Raw genomic sequence first — 21674 nt, forward strand, 5'->3', positions numbered from 1 at the left:
ATGCTGTGCTGGGTCCCCCAATGCTATTTTGGGGGGGGGGGGGTGTCCGAGACGTGTGTGGGTCGGGGGAAGGGGGGGGGGGTCGGTGTCCCGTTGCCGTGTCCCGGAGCCCCGGAGCGCCGTTCCCGGCGGTGTCCCCCCGAGTCCCGCGGGCGGAGCCGGTGGCCGCCGCCCGCCCCCAGCCCGGCCCGGCCCCCCCTCACTCCCCCCCCCACTCCCGCAGCGGAGGAGCGGAGCGGCGGCGGCGGCGGGCGGCGGGCGGCGGCGGGGGGCGCGGGCGGAGCCGCTGCCGGTGCCGGCCCCGCTGGCGGAGCCCCGGGTCCCTCCATGCCGCCATGGCCCCCGCGGCTGCCCGGCCCCGCGCCGCACTCGCCCTGGCCCTGCTGCTCGGTGCCCTCGGTACGGACCGGGGTTGGGGATTTGGGGGGATGGGGGGGGTGAGCCCCGGGATGGGGATGGAGCCCGCACCGGGGGAGGGGGGGGGGGATCGGGAGGGGGGGGGCGGGTCCCCGGGCGGGCAGCGGAGGAGCGGGGGGGGGTGGTCCGCGGTGCCCGGTCCGGGCTGCATTCCTCTGCAGGCACCGGGGGGGGGGGTCCCCTTGTAAGGGGGCTGGATCCCCCTGCCCCGGCTGGATTCCTTTGGGAGGGGGCTGGATCCATTGGGGAGGGGGTGGATCCCCTTGGGAGGGGGCTGGATCCTCTTGTAGGGGGGCTGGATCCATTGAGGGGGGGTTGGATCCCCCTGCCGGGGCTGGATCCCCTTGGGAGGGGGCTGGGTCCGTTGGGGAGGGGGCTGGATCCCCTTGGGAGGGGGCTGGATCCCCCTGCCGGGGCTGGGTCCCCTTATAAAGGGGCTGGATCCATTGGGGTGGGGGGTGGGGGCTGGATCCATTTGGGGAGGGCTGGATACCCTTGTAAGGGGTCTGGTTCCCTTTGAGGGGGGGGCTGGATGTCCTTGGGAGGGGGCTGAATCCCGTTGGAGGGAGCTGCATCCTCTTGCAGGGCGGGCTGGATTATTTTGGGGGGTGGGGGGGCTGGGATCCCTTTGGGAGGGGGCCGGATCCCTTGCCGGTGGCTGGATCCCCTTGCCGGGGGCTGAATCCCTTTGGGAGGGGGATGGATACCTTTGGGGGGGGGGGGGGGGGGGGGGGGGGGGGGGGGGATGGATCCCCCTTGCCGGGGGCTGGATCCCTTGGGGGGGGTGGATCCCTTGGCGGGGGCTGGATCCCCCTGCCGGGAGAGGCTTGATCCTGTTGCAGTGGGCTGAATCCCCCCGGAGGAGGGGCTGGATCCCCTTGTCATTATGGGGTGCACTTGCAGGAACCAGAGAGGGCTGGATCCCCTTGGGGGGGGGGGGGGGGGGGCTGGATGCCACTGCGGGGGGGGGCTGGATGCCCTTCTAAGGGGGCTGGATCCCCTTGCAGGGGGCTGGATCCTGTTGCAGAGGGCAGGATTCCATCACAGAGGGGGCTGGAACCATTTGGGGGGGCTGGATCCCCTTGCAGGGGGCTGGATACAGTTGGGGGTGGGGGGCTGGATCCCATTGTGTGTAGTGGGTGCATATGTAGGAACCAGAGGAGGGCTGGATCCCATTTGGGGGGGGGAGTGGGATCCTGTTATGTGTAATGGGGTGCACTTGCAGGAACCAGAGGAGGGCTGGATCTATTTGGGGGGGGTGGGGGGGTGGAGGTGGATCCTGTTGCAGGGAGCTGGATCCCCTTGTGTGTGGGGCATGCACTTACAAGAACCAGAAGAGGGCTGGATCCCTTTTTTTGGGGGGGGAGGAGGGGCAGGATCCTGCCACAAGGGCCTGGATCCCATTTGGGGGGGGGGGGGGCTGGATCCCAGTATGTGTAATGGGGTGCACTTGCAGGAATCAGAGGAGGGGCTGGCTGGATCCCATTGTGGGGGGCAGGGGGGGGCTGGATCCCTTTTGGGGGGGGTTGGATCCCTTTTAAGGGGGGCTGGATCCCCTTGCAGGGGCAGGAAAGGCCGGTTCCCTTCGCAGGGGGGACCCAGGGGCAGCCTGGCTTGGGGGGGGGGCTGTGTTGCGGTGCAGGGGGGGGGTCACAGAGTTGGGGGGTGATGACTGGGGCTGTCATAGGTGCGGGGGGACCCACAGAGCTGGGGGGCTGCTGTGGGGTTTGCCCCTTCAGTCCCCGGGAGAGGCTGTAAAAGACTCAGGGTGTAGCCCCCCCTCCCAAAATGGCTTGTCATGGTGGTGGTGGGTGTGAGGTCGAGCTGGTGGGGACCCACCTTGACCCCCCCAGGTCACCGCAGCCCCTCCGGGGTGCAGGGGGCACCTCTGACACGTCTTTCTCTCCTTGTCCCCCTCCAGCATCCGAGTGGCCCCCCCAAAATGCCAGCGAGGCCGAGGGGAGAGGCTGGGCGGGCTCCCTGGAGAGCAGCCCCCCACGGTGGGACACAGCGAGCAGAGACCCTCCGGGGGGGCCCAGCAACAGCACCGGCCCGGGGGGGGCCGCGGTGGGCGGTGAACCCCCGGCGGGACCCCAGCTAGAGCCCCCCGGGGGGGACACGGCAGTCACCACGGAGCCGGCGGCGATGCCGGAGGGGTGCGTGGGGTGCGCCGGGGAGGGCGATGCCAGCGCTCTGCCCCCCAAAGCCGGCTCGGCGGAGGAGGGCCAAGCGGCGGTGACCTGGCCCGGTGACGGGGGGACGGTGGCAGTGGCGCTCGGCAGCCCCGAGGAGCCGGGGAGCGGCGAGCGGCCCACGAGAGCCTCCCTGCCCGGCCCGGGGGTTTTGGGGGGGCTCACGGCCGCCCCGCCGAGCCCCCCTGGCCCACAGCTTGCCACCGACTCGGCTGAATCCGACCTGCTGCTGGTGGCCGGAGGCTCGGCCGTGCCGCGGACCCCCATGCCGGGTGACCCCAGCCCCATGCCGGGCGCTGCGGGGGACTCGGGGCATCCCCCGGAGCTCTGGGTGGCCGCATCCAGCCCGGCCCCAGCGCAGGGGGCTCGTGGTCGGACGGATCTGACCTGGTTGGAGGCGGAGGAGTCCATCACCGCTGCCACGGGCCCGGCTGAGCCGCCGGCCGACCGGACGGCCTCGGAGATCATCGACGTCGACTACTACGACCTGTTTGAGGGGGGTGAGGGGCTGGGGGGCTTCCCCGGGGGCGGCCAAGGGGCGGCCGGCTCGGCGCGGCGGCGGGAGCCGGAGGGGGCGGCCACGCCGTGGGCCCTCCACGAGCTCTACGACGACTTCACGCCCTTCGATGAAGCCGATTTCTACCCCACCACCTCCTTCTACGCTGACGGGGATGAGGAGGATGAGCTGGAGGAGGATGAGGACGAAGAAGAGGAGGAGGAAGATGGGGGGCTGGAGGACGAGAATGGCTACCGGCTGCCCGCCTCGGCCATGCCCGGTGCTCAGCCGGCACCGCGGGACCCCCGACCCACCGGCCGCCGTGATGTGGTCCTGCCGCAGCCCTCCAGCATCGCCGGGGGCAGCCCCACGGCGCGGCCGCGGCCAGGGGAGAGGGGCCAGCCGGAGAACGGCACCGAGTGCCGGAGCGGTTACGTGCGGCACAACAGCTCCTGCCGCTCCGTCTGCGACCTCGTCCCCAGCTACTGCCACAACGGCGGCCAGTGCTACCTGGTGGAGAGCCACGGGGCCTTCTGCCGGTAAGGGATGGGGACCCCGGGTCCGTGGGGTGATGGGGGGGTGTATGTGGGGGCTCTCCATCTCGTGCATCCCACCCCTGGGCTCTCCATCCCCCTGCACCCCATCTCTGGGTCTCCATCTCCATGAACCCCATCTCTGGGCTCTTCATCCCCTGTGCATCCCATCCCTGGGCTCTCCATCCCAAATACCCCATTCCCAGGCTCTCCATCCCCATGCACCCTGTCCCCAGGCTCTCCATCCTTGTGCACTCCATTCCTAGGTTCTCCACCCCCTGTGCGCCCCATTTCAGGGCTCTCCATCCCCCTGCACCCCATCTCTAGGTCTCCATCCCCATACACCCCATTCCCGGGCTCTCCATTCCTATACACCACATTCCCAGGCTCTCCATCCCCCTGCACCCCATCCCCAGGCTCTCCATCCTTGTGCACCCCATTCCCAGGTTCTCCAGCCCCTGTGCACCCCATCTCAAGGCTCTCCATCCCCATACATCCCATCTCTTGGCTCTCCATCCCCCTGCACCCCATTCCCAGCCTCTCCATCCCCTGTGCATCCCATTTCTGGGCTCTCCTCCCTATGAACCCCATCTCTGGGTCTCCTTCTCCATGCATCCCATTCCCGGGCTCTCCATCCCCCTGCACCCCATCCCCGGGCTCTCCATCCCCCTGCACCCCATCCCTGGGCTCTCCACCCCCCTCCACCCCATCTCTGGGTCTCCATCCACTGTGTATTCCATTCCCAGGCTCTCCACCCCCCTCCACCCCATCTCTGCATCTCCATCCCTTGTGCATCCCATCCCTGGGCTCTCCATCCCGATTCCCAGGTTCTCCATCCCAGTGCACCCCATTCCCAGGCTCTCCATTCTCCCATTCACCCCATTCCCAGGCTCTCCAGCCCCCTGCACCCCATCTCTGGGTTTCTATCCTTGTGCACCCCATTCCCAGGCTCTCCATCCCCTGCACCCCATCCGGATCCCTTTGCCCCCGCATCCCTGTCCCGCTGGGGCACAGAGGGGCTTTCCCTGCCCCCCGAGCGGCGGCTGGCCAGGAATTAGGTCAGGGCAGCGCAGCCGAAGCTCTGGGGCCGCCGCGCTAATCGGCCCCGGCAGATTGCGCCGGGGGAGAGCCGATGCCGGCTGTGCCGTACGGCTCGGCACGCGCTGTGTGGCTGGCATCGAGCCCGACTGCACGGAGGGGGGGGACACGAGCATCGCCCCGACCCCACTCCCGGCATCCCCCACTGTCCCCCATCTCACTTGGCCCCAGTGTCGGGGGGGTCCGCATTCCTCGGGGTCCTATTAATCTCATCCCCCACCAGATACTCATAATCTCCCTGATTACAGATGTGGTGTCCCCCAGGGATGCTCTGGGATGGGGACGTGTTTTTGGGGTGGGGGTCCCTAACCGCCTCCCCTTGCAGGTGCAACACGCAGGACTACACGTGGCACAAGGGCACGCGCTGCGAGGCCATCGTCACCGACTTCCAGGTGATGTGCGTGGCCGTGGGCTCGGCCGCCCTGGTGGTGCTGCTGCTCTTCATGCTCACCGTCTTCTTCGCCAAGAAGCTCTACCTGCTCAAGACGGAGAACAGCAAACTGCGCAAGACCAAGTGAGTGGCGTCGGGGCCAGGGCTGGCACCCCCAAAACTGTCCCCAACCGTTCCAAGGTGGCACCTTGATAGCCACAGAGGTTTGGGTGGTCTCAGCTCCCGGCGGTGGCACCGGGGTTGGATGCGGTCCTGTCCCCACCTGGTGTCATCGAGACCCCCGGAGCCGATGAGGACCAGGTGACAGTGGATGGGAAAGCTCCCGGAGGCGGGACGTGGCTTGTCGTTGCTGCTCCACGGTTAATCCTTTAAAGCTGCTCCTGACTGGCACCAGTTAATCTGCTGTACTGGAAGCTGGGGCCACCAGCTGGACTTGCCACCCTGCCCGAGGGCCACCGGAGACGGTCCCTACTCTGTCCCTGGGGACAGGGCTGGGGGGTGACAGGGGAAGGTTGGGGTCACCCACCCCAGCAATCACTGCCCACCTCCCTGGAGCCGAGGAGGAGGAGGAGGAGGAGGAGGAGGAGAAAGCCCTCCCAGCCTGGGTCCCTAATGAGCTGTTAATTAGTGTTTGGAAGTGCCAAGTGTAATTAGCAGCCAAGCTCCTCCGTGCCAGCCCATGGGTCTCCCTCTCCAGCCCTGCCCCGGGCTGCCCTCACCGCTCCCCTGCCTGCGCTTCCCCAGAACTGGGGGCATTTCGCCCCAAACCCCCTGACCTGGGAGCATTCAGCCCCCCAAAATGCCAGAGCTGGGGTCACGTAGCCCCCAAACCTCCATCCCTGGGGACATTCAGCTCCCAAGCCCCCGGATCTGGGGCATTTAGCCCCAAACCTCCAGCCCTGGTGACATTTAGCTCCCAAACCTCCAGGGCTGGGGGCATTTAGACCCCAAACCCCTAGACCTGGGGGAATTTACCCCAAAACCTCCAGATCTGGAGACGTTTAGCCCCTCAGATCCTCAGAGCTGGGGGCATGTAGCCCCAAACCCCCAGAGCTGGGGATATTTAGTCCTTACATCCTCAGATGTGGGGGCATTTAACTCCCAAACCTCCATCCCAGGGGACATTTAGCCCCCAAATCCCCATAGCTGGGGGCATTTAGCCCCCCCCCCCCAGATCTGGGCGCATTTAGCCCCCAGACCCCAAGATCTGGGGGTATTTAGCCCCAAACCTCCATCCCTGGGGACATTTAGCCCCCAGATCTCCAGCACTGGGGGCATTTACCCCCTCCCAACACTGGGTTCACCCCGAAATGCGGCCAGGAGCACGGAGGGGTGCTGGGCGGTGTCCCCGGTCTCACTGCCACGTTCTCCTCTCCCCCCCCCGCAGATACCGCACCCCGTCCGAGCTGCACAACGACAACTTCTCCCTCTCCACCATCGCCGAGGGCTCCCACCCAAACGTAAGGACCATGTCCCGTCTCCCCCCCCCCGCCCATCCCACTTGCTGTCCTACCCTTGTCCCTCTGTCTAGTAACATCTTGTCTGTCCCCCCCCTCCATGATCACCGCCTGGGTGATGGTGTCACCACCAGGTCCCTCTGCACCCTCCTGTCCCCATCCCACCACGGTCACCGCTCCATCCCCTCACACTCCATACCTGCCGTGCCGCATCCTGCCCTGACTCCCCAAACTGGACCGGGACCAGGCAGGGGGTTGGTGTCACCCTGCTGTCCCCCTTTGCCCCATCCCCTCCTGCCCTGCGTGGCACCTTGGGGAGCCACCATCCAGAGTCGTGTGGTGGCTTTGGCTCCACGCTTGGGTGGGATGGGGGACAGCCGGTGCGATGTGGCGCCGGCAGACGATGCTCGCCAGGGCAGGACCGGTGGACGATGGCCGGCAGTGGATGAAACGCTCTGGGACGCTGCTGGCGTGGTCAGGATGCGGCCGCCCACGTTCCCCCCGGGGCTCTCCTTCCAACCTCCTGTCTTTCGAATCAAAACAGAGAGAAGCAAAAGGCTTTGCCGAGCACGAGCCGGAGGAGGAGCGTAGGTCCCTCTAGCCTTTGCCTTACCCCACCACCGGTTTTCCCCATCTTTCGACCACCTATAGCAGCCGTAGCGTCTGCCGCCGCTGGGCCCGACCGCCCTGGCTGGAGGCTCCCGGAGCCGGCTCACTCCCCGCTGCGGAGAGGATGAAACTTGGGATGAATTCAGTGCCGTTCCTCGGCATCTTGCTGGGGTCCCCTTTGGGATGTGGAGGGCTCGGTGCTGGGATGGGAGCCCGGTGCCCGGGACGCAGCGTACTGAGGATGGTGGAGGGGCCAACACCCCCCCTGGGAAAGGGGTTTTTGGGGACATGCGGTGCAGCCCCTCCGCGGAGCTCGGAGCTCGGTGCCCATCCCGTGGGGTTTGCCGGGGAGCTGATGGCATCACCCCGGACCAGCTGGGCATCGCTCATAGGATCACTGCCCGGAAGATGGAAGTTTTCCATCCCCGCATGAGCCGGCCCTTGGGTGTCTCCATCCATCCGCCGCTCACCGCACGGCACCAGGAGCACCGTAATTGTTATGACGCCGGCAGGTGCCTCACCGCCACGGCCCATCTCGCCCTCGCAGCTCCCCCATGCCAGGGCTCATCCTGCCCCATGCCGGGGCTCATCCTGCCCCACCAGCACCGACGGCGATGCCAGGACCATCCGGGAACAGACGTTACCCATCAGAGCCGGAGCTCAGCCCCAGTGCCAGCGGCATGGCTCTCCCCATGGATGCGGGACAAACGCGGGGCGCAGCCCAAGTCCGGGAGGGGGGAAGATGCTCCCGGCAGCCATGGGGGGACATGGGGAAGAGGCATCCCTGGTTTTGCCGCCGGCGGATCCGGCCAGCGGCACGGCAGGGCCGGCTGTACGCTAACGAACCGCAATAAATCCAACCCCTCGGGCCTCCTGCCAAGCGCCGCTCGGGGAGTTGCTAATTGGCAGTGGGACGATGAGACGAGCCGGGCTGGAAACGGGAAGAGAAATGGGGTGGTGGTGGGACGACGGCGGGGGTGGCTAGAGGGGTGGCGGGTGGGACGGCTCCCGGTGCCGGCACGGCTCTCGGGTGCTGTTGGCGAGCGGCTTTGGGTGCTGGAGGCACCCCAAGGTGGGGGACCCATGGCAGGGAATGGCAGCGGGTCACCGCAGGCGGGTCGGACCCTGTCACCCGCCGGGTCCCCCCGTGCCGTGAGCTCTACGTTCCCCCCAGTGCTGAGATGTGCGCAGGGTGGGGGGACAAGGTGTCCCTGCCCAGGGCAGGGGGGTGGGAACTCAATGATCTTGAAGGTCCCTTCCAGCCTAAACCATTCTATGATTCCATGACAATTATATTCACCTGCGGGCAGCCCTGCCTGCAGGGAGGCAGAGACCCTGTCGGGATGCTCGTTTGCCAGTGGGGACATTGATGCCTTCACCCAGTCCTCGCTGCGGGTCACCCCCCACCCCATTGCAACGGTGTCCCCCACGGCACGGTCATCTCCTGACCCCCCCCATCTCTCTCCCGGCAGGATGACCCCGGCGCTCCCCACAAGCTGCAGGACTCCCTGAAATCCTGTCTGAAGGACGAGGAGCCATTTAACATCCACAACTCGACGTCGCCCAAGCACGACGGGGGCGGCAAAGGGGATCAGGACGGCAGCGAGCTCAACTGTCTGCAGAACAACCTGACGTGAGCAGGGGAGGAGAAGGCGGCGAGAGCGGGAGGCAGCTCTCCCATCCCCTTGCTGTACAAATCTCCCATCTCCTCCCCGTCTTGGTATCTCTCTCTTTTTTTTTTTTTTTTTTTTTTTTTTTCCCCGCTCCGTGGCATGCTTTGGTGTGTTTTGTACAGAGGAAAACAAAAATTTAATTAATAATAATACAAAGCCAAAGGCCGTAAATGGTCTTCGGCCGTGTCGTGTCGTGGGGGTGTTTGGTTTGTGCTCCGTGTCTATCGCTTGGGTTAGTTCAGCGCTGTGATTTCTAAGCCTTTGCTGTTCCGCAACTGACTTTTTTTGTACTTTTGCCCCACTTTTTTTGAAATACAAGTAAAAACAACAACAAAAAAAAGGGAAGATCTTGAAATAAAACTTTTTTTTTTTTAAAGTTAAGCCTCTTGCCGGTGCCTGCGATCTCCTGAGTTAAGCCTCTTGCCGGTGCCTGCGATCTCCCGACACAGACAGACCAAGCCCTTCATCCCCGCTCCCCCAGGGTCCGATCTGAGCATCACCCTGGGGGTGGGGTGGGTACCCGGTCCCTCCTCCTTGCCCTCCCCGGGCACGTCCCTGGCTCTGCTAGTCCAGGGGTGCACCGCATCCCACCGGAGTGGGGAGCCTGCGGGGTGCTGCCATCCCGGAGACGCTGGGGTGCAGCCGGGACACCCCGGGATGTTTGGCGGAGGTGCCTGGGCTGCACCCTGCTCCATCCCTGTTCCCCCTCTTTGGGGGTCCCCCCTCTTTGGGGGTGTAGCCGTCACCGCCAGCGTGTTCCCGGCCACCTCCTCCCCAAACAGCCTCCTTTCGATGGGATGTCAGGGGGTTTTTGGGGTCTGCAGCCGAAACGCCCCGGGGTTGTCGCCTCCCAGCTCCTCGTTTCCATCCGGCACAACCCCTGGCAGCTTTGGCGATGCTGTCCCGGCTTCTGCCGGTGTAAATCAGAAGCAGCACCCCCCCCGATTGCCATCGCCCTGTCCTGGGACCAACGTGGAAGTGGGGGTCTCTCCCTGTGGAACCCCAACACTCCCACCACCCTCCCCTCCGGCTGCGGCTCTGTCTCGCTTCCCGCAGGAGCCGATTTCATCTTCCGGAGATGGATTCACCCATGAGCCAAAATTCATGGCTCCTCGGGAGAGAGGAAACGAAGCAATTAATCAACATACAATATTAAGAGTGCCACGCATCAGGGATCTCCCCAGGGCAGGTAGGAGCTAAAGCCACAGCTCAGCGTGTTTTAGACGTTGCCGATGCTTTCCATGAGCTGCTGAGTAACTAATTCTCAGCTCACTCGGGGACATTAAAAAATGAGGGGTGGTGGTGGGAGCCGGCAGATGATCCTGGGGAGTCACGCAAAGCGGAGGGAGCAGTTGGCCGGCACGAGCGTGGCTTCGGTTTTTGCTGTTGCCCTTCCAGCACGGAGCTGTATGGATAAAGCATCGGGGCAGCACGGACACAGCAACAAAAGATGGCTGGGGTCAAGGCCGGGGAGAGAGCGATGCGTTGGGGGAGCAGGAGCCCGGCTGAGCGGAGAGGAGATGCTGATGCTCAAGAAAGTCTCATGGAAAGGCAGGCTGTCCCCAGCACGGGCAGATGCTGGGTGTGAGCTTCCCATGGGACCAGGCGGGAGGGAAAGGGAGCTGGAGCGGGATGAGCGTCGCCGTGACAGGAGGGAGAAGGACCCGTGCTTGTGTATGAGAAGAGAAGAAGAAATTGTTACGGGCACGCATAAGGAAGGGGATGTTGGGGGAGAGTGGGAATGACATGGGGTTGTGGGTGAAAAATGCCTGCGGGGCTGCGGGGAAGAGGAGGGAAGGGGCACTGTGGGGATGGGGGAGGCCACCCCCCGTCTCCAGCTGCCCCTGGAGGGAGTTGGCGGGGCTGGATGCAGGGAGAAGCAGGGTGGGATGGGACGGCGGAGGAGCGAGTCCAACTGGTGAACACACAGCTATATGGTGGGCTCTGGAAACTCTCCACTCCTCGCTAGGATCCTTCCCGATGGCGCCTGTGGATCCAGCTGGATGCTGCCTGAGGAGAGAAGAAAATTTCCTTTGCAGGGAAGAAGAAGCCGGCATAATGCTGGTCTCTTGACCAGACAGAGAAACATCATGCCTGTTTCGCTGGGCAGCAGCAGGCAGGTCACCCACCTGGAGGTGGGGCAGCCTTCAGCCTTTGGGTGATTTGGGGAAGCAGCCATCCCTGCCTTGGTCCTTCTGCTTGGAGGTTATGGTGGCATGGCACAGCCCCTCCATCACGGATGGTGCCCACCTTGGAGGTGACGGTGGCACGGCACAGCTCATCCATCACGGATGGTGCCCACCTTGGAGGTGAGGGTGGCACGGCACAGCCCCTCCATCATGGATGGTGCCCACCTTGGAGGTGAGGGTGGCACAGGACAGCCCATCCATCCCAGCACAGCCCATCCCTCACGGATCTGCCCTGGCTTGACATGGAGGTGCCCACCTTGGGAACCTCCCAGGTGGGCAAGGTGGCAACTGGGGTTACTTGTTCTTTGCCACCCATTTTTTGCCCTTTCGGAGGAGCCCAGCACGTGGCCAAGGTGGGCAGTGGGGGACCAGCCTCTCCACAAAGCCAGGGTGGTGACTTCTCAGTTACCCCCTCGTTTAAGAGCAGTGAGGGGAGGACCTGAGGAGGAGCCGCGGGGATGGGTGTCATCTGCAGCCCTGCATTCTCGGCTGCAGCTGCTCACCCACACGGGCTGTAGGGACTTATCGGGATTCAGGGCAAAATTGGGTCACAAGGATTTAAGCAGGTCTAAGGATGCTCCTGTTCATAATACACATGTTAGAGTGTGTGGGGGGTATTTTCCCTCCTGTCCCTCTGCTTTGGGATCTTGGTCTGACCCTCATAATTCCCCTCCTCGCTGTGCCCCCTGCTTCGCACCCCACTCACCTACCCGGCACGCTCCCGTTTCCCACACGAAGACACAACCTCCTTTCCCCATCTCGGTCCAGCCGGCCACGAGCTCCGGAGCCCCATCTTGCTGTGGGGTCAGCGTCCCTTGTCGTGCGCCGTGTGGTCCCCCCCGGGCGACGGCACGTCCCCAGCCCGCGGGCTCTCCTCCTGCTCTGGCTTTGCCGGAGCACCGAAGGAGGGAGGAGCACGGTTTGCATGCGTGGGTGCACCATCAGGATGGAGGGGCCAGGATGGAGGGGCCGGGCTCCTCGTCAGTGCCTCGTCTGACATGGGGAGAGCAGGGGGGGGACATGGCGAAGAGCATCCGCCGTGTGCTGTGCTGGTCACCGGGGCTGATTTCATGGGCCCTGCGGAGGAATTTGCCTCCCAGCCAGCAAAGTAACACATGGGCTTTAATCAAACGCCTAATCGCTTTGAAACGGCGAGGTAGCGGACAGCTATTAAATTTAAATGCTTGGTTAGTTTGCCGGGAGGGGAGGCGGCCTTTTGTGGCCGGGCAAGGGCTGGCACGGGACGCAGGGTGCAAAGGGAAGGGAATTGGCATCGGCACCGGGTCTGTCCTCCTCGCTCTGTCGTCCTCTTTTCTCTCGCAGACACATAACAGGATTAGAGCCGCGACCCCGAGACAAGGAGCCTTTCTTCCTTTTGACGAGCTCCGGCTGCCTGAAACAAAACAGCCGGAGTCCCGATTCACCGGCTGAGCCCTGGCCGGGAGAGCGAAGGAGGGGAGAAGGGATCAGAGCAGTGGTGGGCTCTGTGCACCCCGAGCCGTGCTCGACACCCTGGGTGCGGGATGCAGCTCCATTGGGACCTGGGGTTTGGCCATCCCTCCCCGAGCTGCCGTGAGCTTCCCCTGGGAATGGAGGTTGGGGATTTGTTTGATACCTGGAGCTGGTGGGGAGGGAGCTCTGTGCCCGTGTCCTCTTCAGCACCATCTCTTTGCTGGCTTGGGTTTACACACCCTGAGTGTGGCCGGCAGTGTGGGGTGCTGGCACCCACCACGCTGGCAGAGGCACCTGCTTTGCTCCATGTGCAGCCCTGGGTGCTCCCACCCCACCACAAACCCACGTCCTGCTGCCTCACCGGACCGAGCCAGTGTGGCAATGCTGTGTCTTCCCTCTGTGTGATATTTTAAACACCTCCGAGGCCATTTCACAGAATCATAAAATGGTTGAGGTTGGAAAGGACCTTAAAGATCATCTCGTTCCACCCCCCCTGCCCTGGGCAGGGACACCTCCCACCAGACCTGGTTGTTCCAAGCCCCGTCCAACCTGGCCTTGAACTCCTCCAGGGATGGGGCAGCCACAGCTTCTTGGGGCAACCTGCTCCAGGGGCTCACCGCCCTCACAGTGAAAAATTTCTTCCCAATATCTCATCTAAATCTCCCCTCTTCCAGTTTGAAGCCATTCCCCGTCATCCTATCACTCCATGCCCTTGTAAAAAGTCCCTCCCCAGCTCTCCTGGAGCCCCTTTAGGGACTAGAAAGGGCTCTCAGGTCTCCCCGGAGCCTTCTCTTCTCCAGGCTGAACAGCCCCAACTCTCCCAGCCTGTCCTCCCAGCAGAGGGGCTCCAACCCTCTGATCATCATTTCCTGCAGCTCTGGCATCTCCCCTTGCCTTTGAGGAACATTTGGAAGGTGAGGCTGGTCACCTCCCTTCCCCTTGGTCAGTGCTTAACTCATCCACAGCCTCCACCACGGTACGGTCTGCCTCCCTTTGACCATAGCTGCAGCCTACATGCTCTGGTTGTGCACACCTACATGTGGTCAGATGAATACCACCCTTGCTGTCCCACCTCCAGCCTCCCAGGACCAGGGGAAGGAGGGTCAGGCTTGAGGGACCATTCTCAAACCCTCCTGACCCACCTGGACCATCGTCGGGAGCTGCTCTGCCAACCCAACTTAAAGGGGGCTTATAAGAAAGATGGGGAGTGACTTTTTAGCAGGGCCTGTTGTGATAGGACAAGGGGAGATGGCTCTAAACTAAAAGAAGGAAGACTTAGATTAGATATTAGGAAGAAATTTTGTTATGCTGAGGGTGGTGAAACCCTGACCCAGGTTGCCCAGAGAACTGGTAGATGCCCCATCCCTGGAAACATTCCAGGCCAGGTTGGACAGGGCTCTGAGCAACCTGATCTGGTTGAAGATGTCCCTGCCCATGGCAGGAGGTGGACTAGAGGGCCTTTAAAGGTCCCTTCTAACCTAAACCATTCTGTGATTCTATGATTCTATAACTCCCAGCATAGGACCACTGCATGGGGAGCTCAGGATGCTTCCCAGTGACCCAAAGGTGGGCGGTGAGGCACATTTGGGAGGAGACACCTCCTGTAGGTCACTGTGAGGAGCTTGCAGGAGTCAACATCCCGGTCTCCTGCCATCACTGGGCTGCCTCCTGGCTTGTAGGAGCCCTTACCTGGTATGTGCATAGCCAGAAAGCATCGGGAACTCAGTATTTAGTGATGGGGAATACCAATTACTCCATTATTCTCAGTCTCATTGCAACAGGGAGCGAATCCAGTATTAAACTGACTCTGCGTTGGATTTAAAGAGAGGAGAAAAGCAAAATCCTCTTAGCTTCATAAACTGTAAAATGCTCAGTGTGGGGAAGAACAGCTGGGCTGGTGCTAGCGAAGCGCTGGGGATGGCTGTAACTGCAGCAGCCCCTGTTTGTCACTGCTGTGTGCCGTGCTGGCTGGCACACTGGGCTGGGTTAACTGGTCCTGCTGGGAGAGGGAGAGAGCAGGGTGCAGGCAGCGATGGCGATCAGCCACCGGAGACTGATTTGGAACTTAAAGGCAGGAGGCAAGTTGGCCGAGACTGAGCGTGGAGTGCCCAAGCTCAGAACCCTCCTGAAGGGATGCGGAAGAAAAGGGAAATAAAGACAAGGGACCCTGAGACAGTTGGAGAACTGGTAAGTAAGATCTCATGGGAAGCACGTTTAAAGGTGAAAGGAGTTAAGGAAACTGGCAGTTCTTCAAAGAAATGACGCAAAAAACACACATACAAGCCATCCCAATAGGAAACGTAGTAGGAACCAGCTTGGCTACGTCGCCAAGGGCTTCACTGACCTCAGGCTCAAGAAAAAAAAGTTTACAGAAAGTGGGAACTAGGTCAAATTACTAAGGACAGTTGTAAGAGTGGCATAAGCATGTGGGGAAACATCAGAAGGGCCAAGGCACAAATTGAGATGGAAACAGCAAGCATCATTGAGAGGAAGAAGAAAAGACTGCATCAGCAGGAGGAGAACGAGCAAGGGAGCGTTGGTCCAGACCCAGTGAAGAAGGAAGGCTGCTGACAAAGGAGGCTGAGAATTCAAGTTGTTTTTTTTAAAAAAACAGTCTTTAAAAATGACGACTGCAACCAGATCCCTACCACAACAAATAAGATATTGTGGTCTCCACCAAAAGAGTGTTAATTGCAATAAATCAGAATACTAAATAGCGTACATGGATTGGTTAGGTTTTCCCTGAACTTCATCCTATGGTACTTAGAAAAAACAGTTAAAGCCACCTGAGACCTATTAGAATTATAGAATCATAGAATTGCTGAGGTTAGAAGGGACCTTTAAGATCATCAAGTCCAACCATTAACCCAACCTGACAAAAACCACTTCTAAACCATGTTCCTAAGTACCACATTTACCCTTATTAGGTAGCATAAGGGTTGGATAAGGTTTTACAAGACTGGGTCCAGTTTGAGGCACGCCACGTCAGGAAAGATGTGGCCCATGGAAGACTCCCAGAATCCCAGACTGGTGGGGGTTGGAAGGGCCCTCTGGAGCTCCCCCAGTCCCACCCCCGGCCAGAGCAGGGGCACCTACAGCAGTGGCACAGGATAGCATCCAGGCGGGTTTGGAATGTCTCTAGTGTGGGAGACTCCCCCACCTCTCTGGGCAGCCTGTGCCAGTGCTCTGCCTGAAGGTTCAGGGGAAGCAAGAAGATGAGAGATCCAGAACCGACAGCCTCTGTGGGGTGGGGTGGGAAGGACGGAGAACTGAAGACCAAGGGGGACATGAGAACAGACTCCAAGGGTGTAAAGGGCGACTTCAAAAAGGCCAGGAATAACCAGGGTCTGTGGTGGCATGTCAGAAGAACCCAAAAATAAAAAAGGTGAACTTCAAATGATGAACTTCAGTTGCCCGAAGAGGCAGTTCAGAGAGACATCAGGCAGTATTTTCTAACTGTAAGGAGAAAGCACCACAAGGACAGACTGCCGGGAGAGGGTGTGCAGCTCTCCTTGTAGAGGTCATCAAGAGCAGGTTAGCTGCGTCTCTGTGTGACAAGAATTGCTGACTCTCCCCTACGGCGAGGCTGTGGGATTGCTGATCCCCCGAGTCCCTCTCAGCTCCGGTTTCTACGATTCTGTGTTTTCCAGCACATCACCTTCTTCACACGGGCAGAGGTGGGGCTGGAGTCTGAGCTAGTCCGGCTTCTCTGTCTGCTGGGCACCACACCCAACTTCTTGCTTCCGTCACTCCCCAATATTTCTTGATTCAGGAATATTGCACAGATCGATGTATAATATTTGCATTTATTAAATGAATCAGAAGTCATTCTGCAGAAGCACCTAGGAGTCTCGGACTTGCAGGAAGGTCTCCTTTTGCTCGGTGCTACAAAAACGCAGCGTGAAAATACAGCTCTTGCTTCAGAGAGCTCACAACTTAACTGCGAGGCAAGAGACAGCAGATGGAGACAATCTGTTGGGTAGAAGAGCACAAAGAAACAGTGAGACAATACTGGCTGGCACGGCAGACAGTGGGGTTTCGCACAAGGCAAGCCAAACTCGCTGGGGTTTTGTGCAGACGTTGGAAAAGCAAGAGGAGAACGAGCAAGGGAGCATTGGTTTCAGGAAGGATTTGGGAGAAGATGGGGAAATTCCTCTGCAGCTTTAGAGCTCTAGCTTCTGCGTGATGACCAAGGCCAGAGGTACAGATGTGGAGGGCAGAAGTGGATCTCTGAAGTTGTCTATTGTCCTCAGGCTGCTGAGAGCTTGTTGTACATGAGATTGGCAGAAAAAAAAAAAAAGAGAGGGCAGGAAAAAAGGAGCTGCAGGAGAGCTCCGTGAGCAAGAGTTGGGAGGACGAGATGGGAGTGCTGCAGAACGGGCGATCAGAGAGGCCAGAAGAAAAGCAGGTTGGGGCAAAATGAGGAGCAGAGTCAGAAGAGGATCAGAAGTGTGAAGGATGAGGGGATGATGGTGGCTGGGAAGGGCAGAGGATGTGGCAGAGCGTGCTGCCTTTAGAGACCCAAACACCTGCATCTTGGGAGAAGAGAAGGACCACGTTTTCTCTGCCTGCTTTGATCCCATTTCGCCCGCAGCCATCCTCAGGATCTCGGCGGTTCCCCGCTGAGATGACTTTGCTGCCGGATCCCCGCTGGTTTCAGCACGTTTCCCAGGGATTTTTCAGCCTCTGCTGGTAAAGGCCTGGAGACCCCTCGTGGAGAGCCAGCAGGCATTTTGCTTCCAAATGGCAAAGGGAATTTTAAAGGTGACTTGACAATTGAATCAAAACTTTCTTTTTTTTTCCTCCTTGCTTTATGAATGCAGTGAATTATTCTTCACAGCCACTGGCAATCAGCAGCAACAAACCACGGTTAAATGTAGCAAAGGATACTTATGTTCGACATTAGCAGCAAGTGTATAGAGTCGGGATAATGAGGCGCCGAAAAGAAATGCCGAGAGGGTGCAGAGTCATTGTCACTGGGGATTTCTAAGAACAGGTTGGACAAACATCTGTCAGGAAAGGTTTAAGTTGAGCTGATTTTGCCCGGTGGCAGGTGTTGCTCTATCTACACGACCTCTCTGGGTCCCTCCAGTCTTATGCTCAGTGATCCTGCAATGCTTCTGCTTTTTTCTCATCAGAAATGTCAGGCCTCTTCTTCCATCCCTCTGCCAGGGTCGTTGCCTCTGCAAAACAGGTTTATGAGTGTTATCTGCAGTGGGTGCTGACAGAATGGTAATTCTTAATCATTTTCTCCTCCATTTTAAATAGTTGCTACATACACAGAGGGATATATATGTAGATACGTATACAAATAGGCAAAAAATAAGATTTGAAAAAGGAAAGAATAAAAATCATTGCCCTTCCTATATGTTTTCTCTGTTTACCTTGTATTTCTTCTGTCCCAGTCATATCAGTTCCTCACAAAATCTTCCAGGGCAACGAAAACCCATACGTGAGACTAACCCACCCTGAAGCGTGTAACCGCTTTCCTGGCTTCATGCAAGCAGCGTAAGGAGAAGGCAAAAGAGGGAGACGTATGCAGTGATGCTCTTCTGTGTTTTTCTTTTGTAGGTGTAAAGGCAGCTCAGGTGTCCTGGCTGTTTTACCGCGTCCTCAGGCACCGAAATTCATATTTATTTTCCCCATCTCCTCCCTGGCGCTTTGTCCCTACAGCCCAACGATTCTATGATCCGCGGCCCTGGGGAATCATAGAGTAGAAGCTTTGTAAACACCTGCAGGACTCTGTTTCATCAGTAGTGATTTTCCCAACCACCGCCACGCTAAAGGAGACAGGAACATGGAAGCCAACACTCCTCGCTCCGCTCCCTGGGTGCTACTTGGCCATTTTACCCTGTTTTTCTGAGCCAGTCCCCAAGGAAGACAGCAAGGTCCTGTGCCGGTCAGTGTAATACCTAACCCCAAATTCCAGCATGCACAGGGGAGATCTGCTAGCTGCCAAAAGCGGGACGAGCCAGTCCAAACACACCCGCAGGCAGCGATGTTTCATACCAGGAGTTGTACACAACCAGATCTGGTGTTTGCTGCTCATTTGCAAAGTGTAGACAAGCTGGAAAAAAATAAGTCAGATGTCCGCATTGCTAGCATGATAAAAAGAAACCAGTTTTCCCCTAGTTTGCCTATAGAAAAAAGCTGCTGTTAATGGCAGAGGGGTGAGGACTGAGGTTACGGCAGGGTGACACGTCTGAGGAATGGTGACAATGGCAGGAACAGGCAGCAGCCGCCCCCGGAGAACAGCCCTGCCTCTCACACCGGGCTTCACGCTCCCTCTCTCCACTGGCTGTCATGGGCAGGGACCCGCTGGCTTAGAAATTCTTTTCAAAGTCTGGCTCTTGCATTTCTTCAGAGAAATTCGGCACCTGGTTCAGCTCATCCATTATTCCGTCCAGCTGCTTTTTGCCATGTCAAGGCCCGAGCATTGAGCGGGCTGAATTTATCCCCCGAACACAAGCTGAGTTAAAGGGACAACTTACCCATTCCTTTTCTTACCCGGCCATTGACTCGGCCCAACATCTGCTCTCTTATTAACCTTCTCTGGCCTCAAAGCACTAACGATCTTTTATGACTCCAAGCATTACTAAAGCATTTAGCATTATATCAGCAACAACGGGGTTATTTGAAGACAAGAAAACCCTCCCACTTTGGTGCGCTCCTTTTGCTGTGGTGTAATTTGATTTGTGCATTAAAATCCAAAGGGACGGGAATATCCTCAGCAATAAGTAACGCAGGCATCTCTGTCACCAGAAACGGATAATCAAAGGAGGTAAATCTAAGTGCCTGTTCCCTAAGAATCCTTTTCCACACACTCATATCAAGAAACCCGGTGGTTTTAGTTAACCTTCCCTGCCAGGCTCTTGGGAATTTCCTCGAACGCCACAAGATTAATTGTTTTGATTTGTCCAGTTGTGGGCTTTTTTTCTACTCTTGGTCATGAATTGTTTTTTGCCCGCTGGTCTGACATAGCGGAGGAGCTTAATTGTAAGCAGCATTGTTACCTATGGATGCCATATGGCTCCTCTATGCAATACTTACAAGGTTTGCTGCATTGTAAATACTGCAAATAAGCATGAAGCAGATGGGAGGGAAGGGGCAACAGTTTTAACAGCAAAATTCTCACTGCCTTCGCGCGGTAACAAGTCATGAAATGTGAGAAGGAATATATTAAGAAGGACAAGAGGTGTTTTGAGAGATGCAGCTGTACTTTGCATGCGGTTTTGGTCCCCTTCCCACTGCAAAGAGCAAAAAAAAGAGGATTTTACATTTCATTTACAAGGCATTTAGGGCTCTGCGGCTCCTGACGGAGCTGGAAGGAAAGTGCTACAGAGAGAGAAATGCGACAGTGCAGACAAAGGGTGGTCTGAAAATGGCATATTTGCTAGCATACAAATGCAGCCCTATCGAGAGCTCCCAGGTAGGAACATGTCCAGGTTCTCCGTCTCTGAACTCCCTTTGCTGTCATCTGTGCTGCAGAATGGGGCTCTGCAGACAAACCATGTGAACTAGGAGGCCAGGAGCCAGAGCCAGACTATTTCAAAGGGCGGCGAAGGAATTAAGGCTCTGGCTGCACCAACACAGAGCAGGGACTTAGCTGGTTACTGGACTCCCTGAGACCAGACCCAGGTTCCCAGCTCTGTGAAAGGGTAGGAAAACAAAAGCAAAGTGATTTGGACTTTTAAAGAAGCTTTCAGCTGAAGCTTTTACAGAAATGAAGCCATCAAAGGGTAAGAGAGGAAGTCCTTTCACAGCTAAACAACTGGTTAAAAGACAGGAAGCAATGGGCTGACATAAATGATCCGTTTCTGCAACGAAGAGAGATTACAGACAGGATATCTCAGGGTCTGGGCTGGGACCTGGCTTATCCAGCATATTCCTAAACACTCCGAAGAAGGGATGGGGAACAGGATAATAAATTTTACAGATAATACACATGTGAACATAGGAAATAAGAGAGAAGAACAGCTGCAATAGCTCAAGCAAATATCCATACAGCCCACCGTCTTTTCTACAACAGTCGTCCTAACCAGAAGGTGAGGGAAGACTGAGGCCAAGGCAAACACTTTGTGTGTTCCCACAGCTCTCCTCCCAGGCCCCTTGCAGCTCAGGGACTTCCCGAGCCAGTGGTGGCCCTCAGGAGATTTCTCTTCCACTGACTTGTCCCCTTCTCCCATTGATTCAACCTCTTAAACCCACATAAACCTTCAGCAGTGATAATTTGTGGTTCTGAAGGGCCCCACGCTAAACTACACAGGAGTCTCCTCTCTCTCTTGCTCGGCGCTTGCCACTTATTATCATCGTTGGATGCCCCCTAATGCTCACAGCAGATGAGACAGTGCGAGGCTGGCGCATCTTCTCTCCGGGCCCCTTGGCACACCCAGGGCTCCGGCACATCTACCCTCAGCCGGGCAAATCTCGTCAAGATTACGAAAAATCAAAAGTTACCAAAGCTTAGATGGGGCAATGAAAGGGAAAGGTGAATTCAGTGCCAAAAAAAATGCAAATTCAGGCACGCAGGCAAAAATAACACTAAATAATGTGGCTGTTTGTGGTTAGAGGCTGAAAATTTGCCGTTGCTACTCAGCTGCTAGCTGGGAACTACTGCAGCTTGTCCTTTGAGAGTGCCAAATTACTGCTCAGCAGCACTCAAATGTGCTAATAACATAATAGGAAATATTAAGGGAATAATAGACCCCTCCCAAATATCCCACTGGCCCGTGGCATATTGTATCGGCCATGTGAACCCAGAGGCTCGCAGATGGCAAAGGGGGGGACCTCTGAGCCGGGGATCAGAGTGGTGACCAGTGCCAGCAGGTCCAGCTGGTGGTCGGTACTGGGATCCGGTCCCATTAACACCCTCATTAACGACTGGGATGGAGAGCGGTGCAGCCGCGGAGGGGCCCTGGGCATGCTGGAGGGATGGGGCTGACAGGACCTTCCCGAAGCTCAACCACGGGAAAGGCCAAGCCCTGCAGCGGGATGAACCCAAAGCACCGGGAGGGGCTGGGGGCTGCCCAGCCGAAGCCCCCCCCGCCAGAGAAGGGCCTGGTGGGCACCAGGGGGAGGGTGACCGGCGACACTGCTCCCCCCCACCCGCCCCGCGGCTGCCTGAGGGGGAGCGCGGCCGGCGCGGCGCTGGGCCCAGCCGCAGCGGC

At 58.7% G+C, this 21674-nt stretch overlaps 1 protein-coding gene across 1 annotated transcript; it reads left to right on the forward strand.

Moving 5' to 3' along the window:
* Positions 1-335: 335 nt before the first annotated feature.
* On the forward strand, positions 336-8830 carry CSPG5 (chondroitin sulfate proteoglycan 5; the record flags this gene model as incomplete). Its single annotated transcript, XM_082479941.1, has 5 exons — positions 336-399; positions 2339-3644; positions 5062-5250; positions 6515-6587; positions 8666-8830. The coding sequence occupies 5 exons, from the start codon at positions 336-338 to the stop codon at positions 8828-8830; spliced, it is 1797 nt and encodes a 598-aa protein (XP_082336067.1).
* Between the last annotated feature and the right edge of the window lie 12844 nt (positions 8831-21674).

This window comes from Vanellus vanellus, assembly GCF_965231255.1.
Source record: "Vanellus vanellus genome assembly, chromosome: 2".
In the NCBI taxonomy this organism is placed as follows: Eukaryota; Metazoa; Chordata; class Aves; order Charadriiformes; family Charadriidae; genus Vanellus; species Vanellus vanellus.